This window comes from Toxotes jaculatrix, chromosome 11 (genome assembly GCF_017976425.1).
Source record: "Toxotes jaculatrix isolate fToxJac2 chromosome 11, fToxJac2.pri, whole genome shotgun sequence".
In the NCBI taxonomy this organism is placed as follows: domain Eukaryota; kingdom Metazoa; phylum Chordata; class Actinopteri; family Toxotidae; genus Toxotes; species Toxotes jaculatrix.
The window spans coordinates 1,606,144-1,625,333 of NC_054404.1; the positions used below are offsets into that span (position 1 = coordinate 1,606,144).

Sequence of the window (19,190 nt, forward strand, 5' to 3'; positions counted from 1 at the left end):
TAAATGCTTAATAAATAATAGTTAAGAATGTTTTTTTCTCATGATTATTTAATGTTTTTGAGAAACATTTATCAAAATGTCTAAATTTGCAGGTCCCAACAATGCAGCTGTTGGCTGCGTCGTGTCACTGAAAAAACATCTTGTCAAAGAGAAAGATCAGGATTTCAAACAGCACTCACTCCTCCAGCAGCTTCTGTCTGGATCGGGCCTGTTTCATGAGGTATTGTGTGACGCAGTACACAGCATTGCCAAAACTGAGCTACGGTCAAGTTGGATTTTCCCGGGGGACTGACACATTTATCAACTCTAAAACTGAAGGTGCATAGTTTGAGAGGAGACTCTTGTGAGTTGCAATCAAACCTTTAACGATAACTGAAGAAAAGACATGGTCACATTCAAAATGTGTCCTAAATGATCATGTTTCTCCTGCTTGTTAGTTTCCACACCATCATGTACTGGATCTTCTCAGCATCTTCTTTGTGTCTGTCTGTTTGTTCATAAGTGAGCTGCCTGATTGTAAAACACGGGAACGAGGAAGTGTTCTTCAGTAAAGTAGCAGTCATGACTGGTGTAGAGGCATCAGGAGCAAGTTTTGGCACAATCAACACACGATGATTTAAAAAAAACATCTTCAAAATATTGAAAATATCACGTACAACAGATCATCAGCTTAGCTGTTGACTCGTATACAATAATTTTTACACGTCAGTTGTGTTTTAATCATAACTTCTACGCTTGTTGTGATTCTTGTCCACTGAAGCAAACCTCAGCATTTAGAGGCAGTGAAAAACGGTGTCACCATGATAACTGTGGACACAAAGTGAATACATTTAGTGTTACACTTTTTTTTTCTTTCTTTTTTTTTGGTTATAGTTTTTTAGTGAGGGCAAGTTTTCCTTGGCTCAAACTGAAAATACAAGACACTGGCTACTGAGTTAGGAAACATCCATCCATGGAGGAAGTAAAGTACAGAGTCAGCGTGCGGCTCCACCAACTTCTGTAACAATGTCATGTCAAACGTCTGTTCATCAGGTCAGCAGCCAGTTTGGAATTCACCAAAGCAGCAACCATCATTACAACTGTTGGACTTCACCGTGGTGACAGTTCAGTTCAGAGGCTGTGAGTGTACTGATAAACAGCAGCAGTTTGAATTCGGCTTCCCCGCGCCCAGCGTATAGCCTGTGATGGGCTTCTTCTGTGTGCTGTCATGTGCATCCATTTAATCACAGCAACCTGCTTCTTCTCGCCCCAGCAATCATCGCACAAATTTAGAGAATTAACCAGTTTGACAGCGTGGTGGTCTGTGCCACAGTCTGAGCCCCACCGGGTGTTTTCCCCAGTGTTTGTTGGTCTGTGCAGCATCGCTGGCTGGCAGACCTACAGCTTTACACATCAGCGTCTGGCTTCTCCACCAGTTTCAAAGCCTCGTGCATGCCAGCTGCCGACAGCTTCCGATTGATGTTCCTGTAGCGGCACCGCAGGAGGTTGCTGTAGGTGGTCCTCAGATCACGGTTAAAAAATGCATAAATGAAGGGATTAATGAGGGAGTTGGCATACCCAAGCCACAACAGAGTTCTCTCCAACCAGAGCGGCACGCAGCTGCACTCCACGCCGCAGACAAATGGCCTGGCAGTGGACACCAAGAAGAAAGGCAGCCAGCAGAAGGTAAAGGCACCGACCACAATGCCCAGAGTGGCCGCAGCCTTCTGTTCCCGTTTGAAAATGGACTGGTTTTTCCTTTTCCGGCGTTGGTGGTGCTCACCGGTCTTGAGGAGGCGGGAGACACGGGTGCTGCACTCCTCCTCCACCTCACGCTGGAGCTTCAGTGCTGCTGCGACACAGTCCAAGCTCTCCTCCTCTTCCTCAGCCTCCTCCTGCTCAGCCTCCGTCCCTTCAACACTTCCTGTTTCTCCGGATTCTGCTGGCTGGTGAGCCTCGTGCCCTCCTCTCCCCCCTCTTGGAGCCGCCCCTACACTGTGCTCCCCTTCCCTGGGAAAGCCAGTGATGGTGTGCTTGGCTGCACTGAGTTTGGCTGCTCGGTAAATCCTGTAGTACATGATCAACATGACTGACATGGGGATGTAGAATGCCACGGCCGTAGAGTAGACGGTGTAGCCGAAATCCTGACTGATGAGGCAGACCCTGCCGTCATTGACGTTCTGCGCCCAGCCGAACAGAGGGGGGAGGGTGATGGAGGCAGAGAGGAGCCACACTGAGAGAACCATCTTGGCCATGCAACAGCCATTCTGCCGCACAGGATAGGTCAGAGGTTTTGTGATACCCAAATACCTACAGAGAGAAATATGTCTGAATGAAAGACATCGTAAAGAGGCAGAAAAATCATCCATCTTATGTATAAAAGAAATCAACACATTCAGGTATTTTCCTGCTTTATTGGACCTAAGTGATGCTCCCACACCCTCATCAAAGTGCCACTGAGCAAGGTGCTAAGCAATCTGTGGTTGCCATATGCAGCCCCCAGGTGGGCAACTAGGTATTTTATGAAAGAGAAGCTTCAAGATGCTGAGAAAGACCTTATGTGATCAGCAAACCTTTTCAGTGTTAAGTAAAGCTGTGCAGTACAATTTTACAGTTCAGTCTGAACCTACTGAAAAAACAATACACACTGAATTTCACCCACAAGCCCACAGCACATGTGCAGACACGTTCACAGCCCACCCTGGCCCCTTTGTTTGACTCACGCAGGGTGTTCTGTTAGAAAGGAACCTAGTGCACAGTGGACAAAGAATTAAGCCGACAGGTCGCAGCTTTGACCGGTTTGGTCTAAGTGCCCTTGAGCGAGACCCTGAGCCACATTATACCTCCGCGCTCTGACCTCCTCACACAAATCCCATGTTTCAGAGGACTGAGTGACTAAATACATATTAGACTGCGTAACGGGATTTTGTAAGACTATCAAATGTGGGATTAAAGAGGAGGAATAGGATTTTGCCAAAACGTTTTTTGTTTTTTATAAAATCCACATGTTCTGAAACGGCGATGCGTAAAAGTTGAATAAATCAGTGATATAAAAAAAAGAGAATGAATATTTTTAATGAACTAAGTTTTACATCTTTCCTGCTGTCTCCTCTGGCTCATAATGCACAAGCAGCGTAACACACTATAGTTGTTTATTAGTTTGTGTCAACTGTTTTTGCTGCGTTTGGGAATAAAAATCTGAACTTTGTCACAGACATAGGGGAAGTTTGTCTCACCTGTCAATGCTGATCACACACAGAGTCATGATGGACGCGGTGCAGCACATCACATCCATGGCGATGAACACGTTACAGAAGAACTGTCCGAATATCCACTGACCACCAATCAGGTCCGTGATACTCACGAACGGCATCACGGCCAGAGCCACCGACAGGTCCGCCACGGCCAGAGAAACGATCAGATAGTTAGACGGCTGGCGCAGCTTTTTGACGAAGCACACGGAGATGACCACCAGTAAGTTCCCGCAGATGGTTGACAGTGTGAGCATGGTGAGCACCCCGCCAATCAGGACTTTCTCCACTCGGCCGTAGCTCAGGATCTGCTCACCGCACCGGGTCCCGTTCGTCTCCATTACCTGCGGTTGACTGGAGGTGGACGGAGAAGTCGCTGCTGCCGCTGCTGCTGCTGCAGCCTCTGCGGCGCCCTGCGCAATCTTCAGCAGCCGGGGCGCAAGAGCCTCCGAGATCATCATGTTGGTGGAGCCCCCGGGATCTCCGCCACCGGCTCTATCTTCTATCATAAACGACGACCTAATGTTGCCACTACCGAAGGTTCCGTTACTCGCACCCACAACAACCATTCTGCTGCCTTCTGTTCCTTTTTATCCATGGACTTGGAGACCCGTCCGGTGGTGACATAGACGCGCACAGATGTGCCGGAGTTGTTGTGAGAAATGAGTAATTCCTCTCCACAGCCCCCATCAGGGTAAACTACTCTGACATGCTCTCTTTCCCTTCATGAAGCCTCGACGCCTTAATTCATCTATTTACAGGCATGCTCGTCATTACGCACGTGGCGCGCCGCGGGCATATTCCCAAAATACCTGACCTATAAAATACGATTTTATTTCTTGTTGTCTGTGGACACCTTGGCTACCGTCCCACTTTTCAGCCTGATGTGCAGAAAAGCAGAAACTTAAAAACCGCAGTGCGCGCACATATATACCACAAAAGTTGATGTGTGACGTCAAAAGACATGTTGGATAGCCTATAGGCTGCCGAGCACTTCGCATGTAAATGTGCACGCACATGGTACACAGAAGACAAAACCTCCTGGGCCTCGTTCGAGCTCATTCGACTGAAAATACCTTGGCAAGGACAAACTCTGTCCATGGATGACTGTGCGTAATTGCGCAGAATTAAATGTGTCGATGTGTTTTGGTATGGCCTGTGTTGTTAAGCGTGTGTCCCTGCACACACGAGCGCGAGCACACACACGCACGCGTACACACACAGGAGAGAGAGAGAGGAAGACAAGGAGTGAGAGTGCCCAGAATGTGAATGGACAATAAATGGTGGTGTGAAAAGAATGGGCCGCCGCCTAAAGAAAATTGCTACTATTATACAAATAATCCATCCAAGAAAATCCGAGGAGCCGCGACAGCGCGTGGCTGGCATTGTTTTCACCCTCAGTCTGTGTGCGTGCGTGCGTGCGTGCGTGTGTGTGCGTGTGTGTCATCAGGGCAAAAATATGGTGCTGGAGACACACACTGCTGCAGAAACGATCACAGAGGCGGTTTGGAGGGTGTTTAGGCGACACGTCCTTCGGCCTGTTTTGTCGCCATGGCAGCCTCACAACCGCGCAGCAAACCCTCACGAAACTTTACAGGTGTGTAGCTCAGATCAAAACGAAAGGCCGAGTTAGAGGATGGGTGTGGTCCGACCCACGACCACTGATGGATCTGATGGATCGAAGTGTCAGCGTGTTGGCTGCCGACGCGGCTGGTTAGTTGCCATCACATGATGTTCTCTAGTATTTTAGGATGATAAGAGTTGTTGGTAATTATTTGTGATTTGTTCCAGTGTTAACTTTGAACCCCCACGAAGACATGTTTAATTTTAAAGATCGGTTTGTCCTTATAGCAGAGGGAGCAGGAGCGCTGATTTCCCTCAGCTCTGCTTTATGTCGTTATGCTTTTCAGGCGGAGACATTAAATTATCAGTGTTGAGACAAGAAGTGCCATCTGCCTTCATCTCACTTCTGAAACTTAGCAGATTTATGTTACTGGAGGTGGGAGCAGGAACCCAAACCGCTCCTCAAGCTTTTTCATCATTTTCTAATCTGAGCCCAATTATTATGTGATAACGCCATACGTGGCTATGATACCAATGCCATGGGTAACCTTGGACAGTAGCGCCCCCACGTGGTCGTGCACCTCTACTGTACGTTGCTGCTGATCTCTGCAGGTCAGTGATGGGCTTCTGTTTTCTCGGTAAGAGATCATCAGTTTGTGTATTATTCATCGTTGTAATTTCAGTTTTCAAAGTGGAAAGAAACTAAATAATATCCCACAGAAAGAAACCAGGTGACGGACCCCGAGGGCCCCTGGCAAACAGCACTGTTCAATTCCACATTCATTTGCATGGTCTCCAGCCTTTTTCACTTGTGACTCCTTAAAATGAAGCAACATCTACTGGTGGGTGCACACCACAGGTTAAAGCAGGTCAGCCAGCAACTGATTTTCCATCTCATGTTGTTGCATTTGAAGGATTTTTTTTTAGGCCTGAAGAGCTAAAACTATATTTCATGTAAAAAATCAAAATTCAGAAGAAGTCAACTAAGTTTTTTTTTTATCCTGGGGCCACACGAGAAGACCCTGTGTTCTTAATATTATATGAAGGTCTGAGGCTATAAAATGTTTGTAGGTGCACATGAGAACTTTAGTGAAACTTGAAAGTTAAAGTAAAAAAAAAATCTATTTATAGACAGATTTTAGACAGTAATGTGTTTTTAACTTTATGTCACCAGTTTCGGGGAAAACCTTTTCCTGTTTCAACATGTCAGTGCTCCAAGCACAAAGCCAGCTCCATAAAAAAACACTTTCCCAGTTTGAAGTGGACGAACCTGACTGGTCTGGACAGAATCCTGACTTTTATCCTAGAAAACGACATTTAATTAGGGCACATACACAACAGGGATGTAAAAAATAGCCTGCTACACAAACAAGACTCAATCATTTAATAGGTCAGGCTGCTTGAAAGGATGTCTACCTTCAAAAGTCTATTTTAACCCACAGCAGTGTAATGGAACGACACTTACACAGTGTAAAAAATCAAAGGCTGCAGCTGCACCTGAGGTCAGTGTTCTCAGTCCCTGGAGCAGCTTTTAGTTTTGGGGACAGTCTCAGTCGTAGAAATGTGTTTGTTTGCTTGATTGTCGTTTCTTTGGAAGAATCTCGTTCATTCCATAATCAAAGTCTGTGGTGGGATAACTGTGTGGCTGAGTGAAAACCTGCCAGGCCAACACTCACACCTCAGTTTACTGTTAAACTCAGTGCAGCTCTTTATTCTGTTCATCACCTGCTATCTGTGATTCTTTCATTACTGTTATTATCATATCTCCCTTTTGTTGCCTTATTCTTTTATTGCCCCGTCCCATGATCCTGGCAGGAAGAGACGGGTTAAACCAATGAATACATGAATACATGAATACCTGAACATCAATCCTCTCCCTCCCTCCTGCACAGCTCCAAATTGTTTACCAAGCACATTAAACCGTGTTTATGAAGGTCATGTTTTTGTTGCAGTGGAAATTGGAAATCGCTTTATTAAATTTTGATTAATATTACTGTCGAGCCAGCGATTAGGAAATGTTAATGAACAAAAAAAAAAAACATTTGATGATAAAGTTATGATTTATTCATAAGTGCAGCACAGGTATCATCGAGATCAATAAGACACACAGGCACTGCCCGTACTCCACAGGTTGTTGGTAACATAAAAATATTACAGTTATAGCACATCAGAGATATGAATTTCACTTGAGAATATCTAATGAAGTATAACTACAAATATAACATAGAACCCCAAAAATTAAATATGAATTTTAGTTCATGTAAAATGAAACCCCTTGGCGTGAATAAGGCCTTTATTATGAAAGTGCCTGGAGGCAGTTCTTTGTGAGCTTCCTCCACCTGTCTCCCTGCTGAGAGGGAATCCTATTCCAGTGGCTCCATCCGTCCTTGCCGTAGTTTCAAGCTTCCCCACAGGGAAACCATGTAAATAATGTGTTGCCAGGTTGGAGTGAAATCCACCTTTTAGCGGAAGACTCTCACCACGTTTTGCTGCCGCACAAACAGCGTCGTATGCGGGATAGGAGGAACCGGATCTGGATTCCGTGAAGAACACAAGTATCAGCTGGAACGGATTTTCAAAACACGGTAGTACTGAGGGATAAATGACTGACGAAGATGAGAGAAGGACGTTTATTCATTGAGTTTATCCGCCGCTGGGTGGGTGTCAGTTTAGGATGATTATTTGTCAGCTGTCGGAGGGTCTTCGTTGATCCGCCCGGAGGCCTCAGCGGTGGATTTAAGCTGAAACCACAGACGCTTCCTCCTTCCACCTTCAGAGGACTGACGGCTGGCCTGACATCATTGGCTGGTCGTTAGGAATGAATCATCGCCTTCTTCGGGGGTGGATGAAGAGATGCTGTCACTGTCACTGCTCCCTTAAAATACCACAGACAAACGCACACGTACGCAAACGCACCCAGCGGCGGCCCTGCGTCCGCTCTTTGACACCGTAAAGCCGTTTATTCTGTGGAGCCAGCATGGAGGAAATCCTGCGAAAGCTGCAGAAAGACGCGTCCGGCCACAAGCACAAAGGCATCCGTGATGCCTGCGTCTACGCCTGCGGTGAGTGTACAGCAGCCCCCCGGCTCGGCTGGCCGGCTGCAGGAAGGGGGAAAGGGATGTATTCACCTGCTGCCTTATGGGAGACAGAGAGCAGCTACACTAATCCCATGGGCTTATGTCTTCAACGATGGTGCAGAAATATTACAAGACAAATCAGTGTTTCTCACAAGCTGAGAATTTATTTTAGAATGATTTAGCAGGGGGATGTTCCAGTGTGCTGGTAGGAAACACCATCATCCAAATCAGGAATACAAGCTCCACCTGCTTTTTTATTTACTGTTTCATAAGGTGCAGTGTGCACAGCTGATAATTAAACACATTTTGTTTTTTTATTTCTATATATTGGTTTATTTCACAAATTTAAAAAGATGTTATCGATCAGCATCCAATAAGGAAAGTCAATTTTCCTGTATCCATGATTGCACTTAAATGCATCATGTAGGCAGACTTTTCAGTCAGTTAAGGCTTTCACCTGCTCTGGTTATTGAGAGGCTGAATATCATTTTACCAGCTTGTTGTGTCTGTGAACAAACATCCCTTAAACAGCTGAAAAGGATGTTCATTTTCCTTCAGTTCACCTAAGCATGGCCCTAAGAAGTGGCCTAATTTCATGGCTTAATTTGGTTTTAGGTTTTAGGCGTAGGAGACAGTTTGTTTAAATGTGCCTCACATGAGGTTGCCAAGATTGTTTAATCATAGATTTAAGGACAGATTGGGCAGAAGAAGCAGGCGTCTGGAACAACAGGGCTCACACTGAGTTGTACACACACGTTTCAGTATACAACAAGGCTGAAGACACCTCAGTCTCCTGCGTGAATGCAGAATATAAAAAATTAGGAGCGGATCACAGGTCACGATAAACATGGTCCTAAAACATGCATGTTCCATACAGGAGTATTCCTGGAGTATATGATAGTATTGTAAATACTAAATGCTCAGTCGTGTGACATCATCATACACAGCTCTTTTTTTTTTTGGCAGAACTATAACAGGATTGTCACAGTCATTTGAAACCGAGGGAACATGAGGCTGTCTGTCTGTTTAAAAACAGGCCTGGTTTTACAGAAGCCTGGAAGAAGAAAAGAATGACAGCAAAACAACATCATCAAGACTTCTATTTCTGCTGACTCACTAGTCCTCTCATACCCGGCTAAAAGGGCTGTTCGATTTAAAATGATTCTCAGTGACTTAGAGTATCGTGCGTACATGGAAAACAAGGAAAACCTTTTCAGCAGAGACGAGGTTTTCAGAGACCCTTTGCAAGTCTCATCACCGTCTGTTTGCACAGTTCAGTGCTTCCTGCTGAAGTTCTCCCCTCAGTGAGGCAGCATTCAGAGCATGTGACACAAAACTGCTTGGAAACAAACCGAAACGCGAGATATAACACGCAATTCAAGCATGTGGAAAAAAGCCGTTTCCACTGACGTCAGTGGTGATATTAATGGGCCTGATGGGTCAGTCTGACCTTTGGTGGCAGGTGAAACTTGGTGCGACTGCAGGGAGAGAATGGGTTCAGGTTGTGCTGATGAGGGGAGAACTGTATAATCTTGCACACGCACACACTGCATTAATGCACACGCACATACTCCAAGGGCATGTTTAAACCTAATTGGGCATCACCAGTCTGGACTGCAGACCTTGGACCCATGCATATGCACACACACACACATACACACACACACACACACACACGCACAGAAATTCAAATTCAATCTCAATTGTGACAAAAATCAAAAACAGACAATCCCACGTGCTGTGTTTCAGTCACGTCTGTCGTCTGACTGACGTGGAGCGACAGAGCAGCTGAGTGCTGTGTACGGAACTGACTTCATCAGCCAATGAAATTATTTACAGACTACCTTGAGCTGTCTGGGGACACGCCCAGAACATCGATCAATGTGCCACTCATAGTTGCCACTCAGATTCCACGGGCAGACCTCACATTTCTCCTCTGGCCTTTCTGAGCTCAAACAGATTATTTAGAAGCTGGGAATGTTTTCATGTTTGCTTTTGGTTTAAGTCAGTGTAACACAGTTCACCGTATGTGTCAGGTGTTTTAAATCACAACATTTTGTTTTCTTTGTTCCATTAAATTACAGAAGCCCTCGAGTCTCAGAATGGATCAGCCAAGATTTCCCCCTCTCAGCTTCGGTGAGTCGATGACACAGATTTAGTTTCAGTTCAGTTCTGCTCGAAGCTTCGAGGGCATGAAGGCAAAACTTGTTTTAATCTCTGTAGCAAAAACCAACAGAACACATGTGAAACTGGTGGAATATGTTCATTGTATAGTTACTGAAAACAATAATCATAAAACCATTGTTTACGTGTCAGAGGTGTCTAAGAGCAGCTGATCACTGGCTGCCAGCTGAAAGACGCTGTTAACACATCAGCCTTGTGGCCTTACAGCTGCTGCACACACGGCCTTTGCATTCACTCCACCAGGAAACAGATCAGTGAATACTGAAAGTCAGCCTGTTCCTCTTTGAACCATTTACGCAGTGTGTGTGTGATTTGAATGAATTTAAATGATCGGATCATTCTGGGGTTGATAATGCAAATGTTGAACTTAAGTAAAAGTGTTTCTTCATTTTACTAACTGCAGATACTAACTGTGTGAAGCTTAAAAAAATGTTGAGCCTGTGTCAGAGAACTGGTGACTCACCTGATACTTTCAGTTTAAAGAGGAGACCTTCACATTCAAACATGCACAACAGCCCGTACGTGTTGTTATATTCATTTTTAATGGTTGTCGGTTTTTAGTTTTCAAAAAGAAACAGGTTTTCACCTTATCTCCACACACACTACAGTAAATGAAACTTCAGTTCTCCAAAATCTCACTTACTATTAAATATTGAAGTCGCAGGACAACAGCAGCTCTCACACAGCAGTAAACATACTGTCTGCAGTTTGCTCTGGAGAGGTGAACTAAGGCTGCTCCAGTAACTGAGGCCGCGGTGCAGCGTGCACGCTTCATGAAATAGAAATGCTAATAGAAAAGAAAAGATGAGGAGTTATTATGTGCCAGAGAAACGACAGTGTTTGCGATGCCAGTTGTCCAAATTCAGCTGGAGCTTTGAGTCATGGGTTTTTGTACCTGATGCCTCAAAATAATCAGATAAATTCCTACAACTGTAACAAAACCTAAACAAACTAACACAACAACACCACAAACCTTAAAACTTCAGTGTCGACAGAAAGAAACAGGCTTCACACAGTAGGATTTATTGTTTTGGATTATATTTGATTTTACAGGTGTTCCTGTTATTGAGTCCACGCACTTTATTCACACTAATCATACATTAAATCATGTTGAGAAAATCAGGTTGGATATTGAAAAATGCTGCTGGACTGTGATGAAGGTGCCATAAATTCTGGATGTTCAACGCTCCATGAATTATTCATTCAATAGCCTCTGTTGTTTTATTAGGGATTATTAGATTAAATATTTATGATAATGTCTTTGTAATGTTGTGCGACAGTTCTCAGCCAATGTGCTGCTCTGTCAGAACAAAAAGGATTTCAGACCACTTACTCCAAAATGGGCTCTCAGCCACTCGAACACAGACGACACCGAACTGACTGACAGAACAAAACAGGATGAAATGATGGTTCTCTCTGAAGGATAGTTGGAGAAAATACGTAATTACCTTTCAAATGAATATTTTTATTTATTCTGTCATAGAAATCATTTTAAAAGCAGTGACTTTGGTGGTTTCACCAACATGTCTGAGCGGTCGATAAATGGGCTTTGTGCCTTTTTTAAGCTGTTTTTGTTTTGCTGTTGTTCCTGAGATTCTTGATTAATGTCCTCCCTTTTTTCTGAGTATGTGTTTTTCTGTGTATTTTTTGGAGGCTAGATCTCTTTGCAGTTTTCTCTGTGGCTTCTTGTCTGTTGTTCTCTGGAAATGCTGGGAACTGCTGGGTAACATGCCAACTGTGGCTCCTCGCCACCCATTTGAAACAGCGTAGTTGTGACAGCTCGGAGCAGCCTGCGAGCTCAGAGATGAGGCCCAGTGGCCTGCTATCAGCACCAGAGCACGCTGACTCACCCAACTACAAATAATGGGCTGGAGACAGAGAGCGAGCACGAGTACAGCAGAAAGGAAGACAAGCAAAGCGTGAAGAAAGTTTCAGTATAGTTCCAGCAATGCTTTTATCTTTTCTGGAAACTGGTCATGTCTGTATGAGATGGCCAGAGGAAGAAAGTGGTTCCTTCTGAATTTGTAGTTATTGGTTGTATAATGTCTTGTCCTATAGTTCTGTTATCGCTGCTTCTGACTGATGTATTTTCTGCTCCCAGTCTGTTAACTCACAATGTATAGAATCCTGTATTTTGAAAACTATTCTTATATAAATGAACTTGACAGTAGGTTTCTCTCCGGCTCGTGCCAGTAAAGTATATTTGTACATGAGACAGTGATAAGAGTTCCCTCTCGCACCAGCGAAGCAACTCAATCAGCATCAGATCGAGCAGAAATGAGAGCTGGGAAAGAGACGCAGATACAGACTTCCATCTCGCATTCCTCTGTCAGGCCCCCAGCGGAGAAACTCTGCGTGACTCAGTGTCTGATGAAATGTGAAGTCAGAGGAGAGAAGCTCACGTAAATCGTTTCCCCCTCAGTTGTGATTTGATATTCTGAACGTGAAGAACATACAGTATCACTAAGATCAGGAGAGACGGAGGAAGATCCGGCGTTCGTGATGGAGGTCAAGACTGAGAGCTTCTCATATTCTGCTGATCTGTTTTCCCTTCAGTCCTCCAAAATCTCACTTCCCTTTAAACACTGAAGTCGCTGGACAACAGCAGCTCTCACAGCTTTAAACAGCATCATAAGAATTCCAGTGTTTCGGACCCCAAGTCAAATGACTGACGATTTTGAAAAGTAAAGGACAGTGGATCTTTGTCCCTGCATTCAGAGCTCAGGATTTCAGCTGATCTCAGCTCAGCTGCTCAGATTATTTCTACCTTCATTGTAACTCTGAAAAAAAAAAACACTATACACACAACTTTGTCATAATGGCCAATATGATAAAAACACGACTTTACTATTATTCTTTAAGTTGCAGTGAAAGCGTTAATGTTAGGAGAGTGGCTGTAAACAGTTGGGGTTTTTGTTTGTGTGCTCCCAGAGAGCGCTGCTTGCTGCCTCTACAGATGGCTCTGGAGTCGAAAAACACCAAACTGGGACAAACGGCTCTTACTGGAATGCAGGTAATAGAACACACAGCAAAAATGTTGAACTGTTTCATTTTAGCTTGTTCTATCTTTGATCCTTCTTTACTTAAAACTTCTGGTTCTGCAAAGAATCAGTGGTTTTCAGATTAAAGTTGAAAGCAGAAATAACACATCCATGTTTGGTCACATGAAACTTTCTTCCTTCTGTCCTTCTTCACTCAGAAGCTCCTGTGTGAGGACAGGTTCGTGGGTGGGGTTGGCGTGGAGGTGGAGGTCCTGGAGAAGCAGCTGCTCAGCCAGATGTTGGAGGCCATCAGAATTACCCCATCTCTGCATGAAGACCTGCAGGTGGAAGTTATGAAGGTAAGAACTGGGGATGTAGCAGCACTGTTATACCTCCAGGACCTGATGTTAGTTCCTCAGTATCAGGACTGTGTGCAGCGCCAACAGAGACAGAACTGAAATGGATTTTTAAATGTTTACTTTTATTTTTCTGCGTAAGATTTTAGTGCACACTCAGTCTTCAGTGGGCCTCCATTAAAATGAGTAAAGGAATGTAAATGTATATGCTTTGCAGCTGAACAGCTCTGCATGAATAAAATAGTTCCTGCACTGCAGCGGGTTCCGGTAATGTGGCCTCAGTCACCTCATGTTGCTTTGTGTCTCTTCTAGCTGACAAATCTTGTTAACCATGTCTCCTGTGTCTCCTTTGTCTCCTTTGTCTCCTGTGTACAGGTCCTGCTGTGTATCACCTACTCACCAAACTTTGACATAAACGGAGACTCCATCCTACGGATTGCTGAGGTAGGACAGCCTGACAAACAGGGGTTTTGTTGTTGCTTCAGTGGACTGCAGAATGAATATTTCAGATTCCTTGTTCGGCTGCTGTTGGGATTGTTAGTGGTAGTTGTATTCGTTTAATTATTCATGTTTCTGTTGATTTACATAACATGTTTGTATCCCCCAAAATATTTACTTTCTGCACCTGATTCCAGACTTGAATTATTAAATAGCTGCTAGATGGACTGGATTACAGCAGAATTTTTCATGTTGTGTTTTAAAAGCTAAATGGATTTTAATGAGGACTGAAAGGAGAAGAACTGTAAAACTGATGCATAGATTTTTTCATGGTCACAGTGTTGATTGTACTGATGCAGACTGTAATAATGACAGATAGCAGGGTGTCCTGCAGGGTGCACAGTAAATCATGTATAACTACGTATCCAATTATAGCTTTGCAGTATAATTTTACTGTCAGTAGTGAAAACACTGATAAATACAGTCCACAAAACCATGTGATTAACACTAATAAAGGTGTGGAAGAGTTTGAATCACATTTTCAGTCAAAATACTGTACCAGTGTCAACTTAGACCCAGCAGCCAGTTAATTTGTTAATTTTTTTTTAATTTTCCTCTTGTGCGGAGGTGCTCTCTGGATTTGAGTGGATTTTCTCAGACTCTGCAGCTTTAAAGAATTTTTGCGGATCAAAAACTCACCCTCTGTAGGTTTGAGAGGTGACTCTGAAAGGCTTGTAGCCTTCTTGTTTCTGAAGCATGGAGCAGAGAAGGTGATTCTGCTGCTTCATGGACATTTTGATGCTTTTCCCACCTTAAACTGGACCAGATTAAAATCCAAGCTGACAACAACTGTCTGTGCAGAGAGTTACAAACTTTTCACCTTAGTCATTAAGGTGCAAACCTGCCACCCAACCAATAACCAGCAACCCCTGATATCCCTAAATATAAACCTAAATACCAAAGCTCACATCCTATAGAAGCACGCTCCAAATTGCAGAACGTAATCAGTAGAATGTTTCCCTGTAACATCACCTCCCTCAGCAGCAGCAGGAGCAGCAGCTCCTGTACCCAGGTGATGTTTGATCTCCATTAACAGCTCGTAAAAACCTGGTCAACGTGTTGTGTTAATGGGCTCCGTGCCGTCAGGGCCAGCCATCTGGTGTGTGCGTGTGTGTGTGTGTTTCTGTTTGTGTTGGGACATAACTCAGATTGTCAGCACCACTCCATTATCAGTAACATCGCATGCAAACAGTGCAGCTCAGTACAGGTTCTTAATGCAGGGGTTGGCAGCGCGGAGGGATTTATTCGGTTTCAGACCCTGCAGGTTTATTTACCAGTTATCAGTAACATGAAAACATTTTGCACACTATAGTCACCAGAGAGGCACAAATCCAGTCGTCCGGTCTGTCCACTAAATCCAATGGAAAACTGCTTGTGAAGAATCTCTTTTAACTTTAAAATTAGTAATGAACGTAGATGTGAAACCAAAGCAATAATCTGCAACTTTAAGATGCCAGGAAACTGATCGTAAGTCAGTTCTCCGTAAGTGGGAGCAGGACAGCTTGTGCCACTGTGAAGAAAGCAGAGTAACAGCAGCAGTTGCCTGCCACCTGCAGGTGAATGGAAGCACAGCTGCAGGGTTTTTATGACTCCAGGCCGTGAGAGTTACAGCTGCAGGTTTTTCTTTTCCCTGCTCCTGCTGTCTTTTTGTCTGTTTCTGTTTTACATGTTTTATATTCAATACGTATACTACCTGTTATTGAGCGTCAGAGTGTGTCAGACTAATCTCTGGAGGATAAGATGTGCACGTATGGAAAAACAATTCATCACGTGGCTGTAAAACACAACTGTTTTTGAATATTTTGTAAATGAACACATCAGTTACTTCTCTCTCTAAACGTCTGTGATCAGCCTCTTCACCTTCAGACAAGTGAACTCTCATGTCCAGAACCCAGATACGTAATCTTACATGTAGTAGGTGTGAAATATGAAGCCTCAGCCACATTCATACTTATTACCAGACTGCCGCTGTAACACTGATTGCCTGCAGGTGGCGTAAGTGTTCAAATTGCATAAGCTATAAGAGGTGTTTAAGTTTGAGAGGCTGCTCCTTCCTCCCTCATCCATCTCACACTCATGCATACTCAGCTGCAGAGCCGAATGATTCAGGATGTATTGATTTGTCATTGATTAGGCACAGGTGCTATAAAACCTGGACATAATTAGCAGAGATGGTCTTTACATGAGGCCCAGCCTCAGCCCCCTCCCCCGCTTACCTCTGTAAGGATTTGTGATGCTGAACAAACCCTCTTGTACCGAGAAAAGCTGCTGCAAGTTCTGTCATGTTGGCACTAAATCATCACAACAGGAGCTCCCACTGGGACTGTGTGTGTGTGTGTGTCTTTGTTTACTCTATTACCTTCTAATCTGACTGGAAAATGTTTGACACAAAGACAATACATCCTCCTGGCCCATCCCTCCCCTTAGTCTGGTCACCATGGTAACCTGTGACGCCACGGAAACCTCCCACAAATCTCTGGGATAGTTCAGCGTCCGTCTGTGATGCTGACCGTGCGTCATGACTTTCTGTTTTCGTTACTCAGACATAAGAAAGATCACACGCTCACCCATGTAATTGTGTGTGTGTGTGTGTTTAGGTGTGTATCGAGACCTACATGTCCAGCTGTCACCAGCGCAGCATCAACACAGCGGTCAGAGCCACGCTGAGCCAGATACTGGGAGACCTGACGCTACAGCTGCGACACAGACAAGAGGTCACACATTCATACAAAACACACACAATACAGACATGAACATCACACGCCTGTACACATGTAAACTGAAGGTGGGAAGACCAACTGCAGAGCATGGGGTGAGCAGTTCAGGGAACCTGGGAGATTTGGGTTTAGTCGGTTCACAATGAAGTAAACTACAATTTTGATCAGTTGATCCAGAACAAAACCATTTATTAATTTCATTTATTTATTTATTTCATTAATTTCAAAACATCAAAATATCTCATTTTGAGCTCATTAAATGTAAGAATTTGCTGATTTTCTCTGTCATATATTATCATGAATTCAGTCTTTGGGTTTTGAACTGTTGGTTGAACAAAGCATTTAAATATAATTAAACAATTTTCTCTCAGAATTTATGAAATGATTACATGATAATGCTTATTTGATACTGAGCAGCCACTGAGGTAAAAAGGGATCGCTGCATTTTGTGAGAGATGATAAAATTTTTATTTATTTTCATAACGAAGAGTCATCAGACAACAGCACAGGCACATACTGTGTGTTTAACAAACAGCACTGATACTTGCTGCCTGTGTATCACCAGCTCTTCACTTCTTCAGTGTTCTTGTACCAGTTCTATCTCTCTGTCTGTTTCTGTGTTGATACAAAATCCAGAAAAGACACAGTCACAGTAAACATGTCTCCTGCTGTGTGTTCCTCCCCCAGGGTGCAGATGGAGACGAGGTGACTGCACTGCCACTGCAGAGAAGAGGTACATCGCTACCAGCAGCTCTCTTCATCAGCTCCAGGGCTCTGATTTTTTTTTTACATTTACATACATGGAGGAATATTAGAAACCGCTGTAAATATAATGCAGTCCAGGACAACACCATCACTTATTATGGCCTCAATGCTAAAATAACTTTAACATAAAACCTTTAGTTTAATGTCAAACTGAACATTGTAGTCATTATAAAACAGAGTAGGGTAGAACAGTTGAGTGTTGATTGGATGTGAACGTCCAGTCACGTTTAATGAGCAGCACAAACTGTTTATAGCTGTTATAAAGCCACTGTGATCATCAGTCTGCAGGTAGAGACTGTCAGGGAACACACACACACACACACACACACATATAAACAGTGGATGCCTGTACAGGCAGAGAGCCAAACAAGTTCACAGAGAATATATTGATTTATTTATGTTTTTATTCATTGCAGAGAAATCCAGAGGTGAGAGAGGTGAACATAATGAGATTTTATCACTTCATGTACACTGATAATGATAAAGTAGATGCGGGGAATTAACCTTTTTATGGGGTGTGTGTGTGTGTGTGTCTGTCTGTGTGTGTGTGTGTTTGTGTTTGCAGACATTTCTCCAACCAGCCAGGCTCTGTGTGAAGATGTGGTGACTGTTCTGACAGTTTTCTGTGAGAAGCTGGAGTCAGTGGACAGGTAAAACTGCACTTTGGTTTCATTTGCAGCACAAGTCTCTCTCAGTTACAGTTAAAGAGATTGTTTTAACAACATAAAGGTGTGTTAACTGCAGTTTGTTGATCTGCTGTTTGCCTGAATTTTTGACACACCAATCAAGTTGAATGGGGCGCACAGCTGTGTTTTAAATCTGAGCTTTAAAACAAGACACATGTCAAGTGGCACAGCAACAGCTCCACGATTACTGAGCCACAAGCCAATAAATGTGTGAAAAGCAAGTAAAAAATAACCAGGAACCACTTTCCAGTCTGACTCTCCACTCATCGTTGGTAAAGACTCCTGAGTGAATATTACCAGAGGCTGACTTTGGCCATCTGTATCACTAAAAACCTTTTTTGTGTTGTATATGTTCACCTTCCAGTGATAACCAGCTGCTTCAGCTGCTCTACCTGGAGTGCATCCTCTCCATGCTCAGCAGCTGTCCTCCCACAATGCACCTGTCCAGAGGTTTTACCGACCTTGTATGGTAAGACTTGTAACACTGCTATTGTGTACCCTACACAAGTTGCCACCAATATAAAGAAGAATATCGATAAACTATGATCTGAAGTAATTTATTCTGTTCACCCTGCCTATCTTACTTCACGTTTTTTTTTTTTTTCAAAATACCTGAACTCACCTTTCCTGTGTTGTAATCTTCTGTATTCTAATGTATTCATAATCATAAAAACCAACAATATTCCTCCTCTCAGGAAGCAGCTGTGTCCGTCACTCGTGGCGATCATGGGAAATCCTGTCAACGACAAAACCATCGCTTCCCACCATGGCTACATGGGGGCGCCAGACCGAGACCGGCTCTCAGATAGACTCAGCCTGGGTAACAGGATCTACCAGTGAAACCACTATGGGGGGGTTGTTGTGGTTTTTGCATGTAAACAAAACCTCGAGGGCCAGTGTGAGTCAGTTGGAATGAAAATGTGGAGTTTGTACACTGAACATCAAGAAAGAAACAAGTTTTGACAGTTTAAAAGTTTGTGTTTAATGTTCAGTTGTAAAATGTGAACAGCTGATAAGATCAGTAACAAAGATAAGTGACTGAAAAGAGGCGTTGTGCTGTTGTGGTGCTGGTTGGCCACATTCTGCCAGAGCTCTAAATTCTTAAGTCAAAGATCGAAGAGATAAGCAGCTGC

At 43.7% G+C, this 19,190-nt stretch overlaps 2 protein-coding genes across 3 annotated transcripts in view; one reads left to right on the plus strand and one right to left on the minus strand.

Moving 5' to 3' along the window:
* Nucleotides 1-1,385: 1,385 nt before the first annotated feature.
* Nucleotides 1,386-3,799, minus strand: LOC121189720 (5-hydroxytryptamine receptor 7). Its single transcript, XM_041050124.1, has 2 exons — nucleotides 3,216-3,799; nucleotides 1,386-2,289 (listed from the first exon to the last, which is right to left on the minus strand). The coding sequence occupies exons 1-2, from the start codon at nucleotides 3,797-3,799 to the stop codon at nucleotides 1,386-1,388; spliced, it is 1,488 nt and encodes a 495-aa protein (XP_040906058.1).
* A 3,547-nt stretch (nucleotides 3,800-7,346) lies between these two features.
* The window catches only part of arfgef3 (ARFGEF family member 3), a 35,898-nt gene continuing 24,054 nt past the window's right edge, over nucleotides 7,347-19,190 (plus strand). For both annotated transcript variants that reach the window (XM_041049933.1, XM_041049934.1), the window contains exons 1-10: nucleotides 7,347-7,855; nucleotides 9,955-10,006; nucleotides 12,986-13,067; nucleotides 13,254-13,394; nucleotides 13,767-13,835; nucleotides 16,487-16,603; nucleotides 17,294-17,339; nucleotides 17,937-18,021; nucleotides 18,422-18,526; nucleotides 18,753-18,877. In XM_041049933.1, coding sequence (XP_040905867.1) covers nucleotides 7,771-7,855; nucleotides 9,955-10,006; nucleotides 12,986-13,067; nucleotides 13,254-13,394; nucleotides 13,767-13,835; nucleotides 16,487-16,603; nucleotides 17,294-17,339; nucleotides 17,937-18,021; nucleotides 18,422-18,526; nucleotides 18,753-18,877 — 907 coding nt within the window. In that variant the 5' untranslated portion in view covers nucleotides 7,347-7,770. The remainder of the gene's footprint in view (nucleotides 7,856-9,954; nucleotides 10,007-12,985; nucleotides 13,068-13,253; nucleotides 13,395-13,766; nucleotides 13,836-16,486; nucleotides 16,604-17,293; nucleotides 17,340-17,936; nucleotides 18,022-18,421; nucleotides 18,527-18,752; nucleotides 18,878-19,190) is intronic.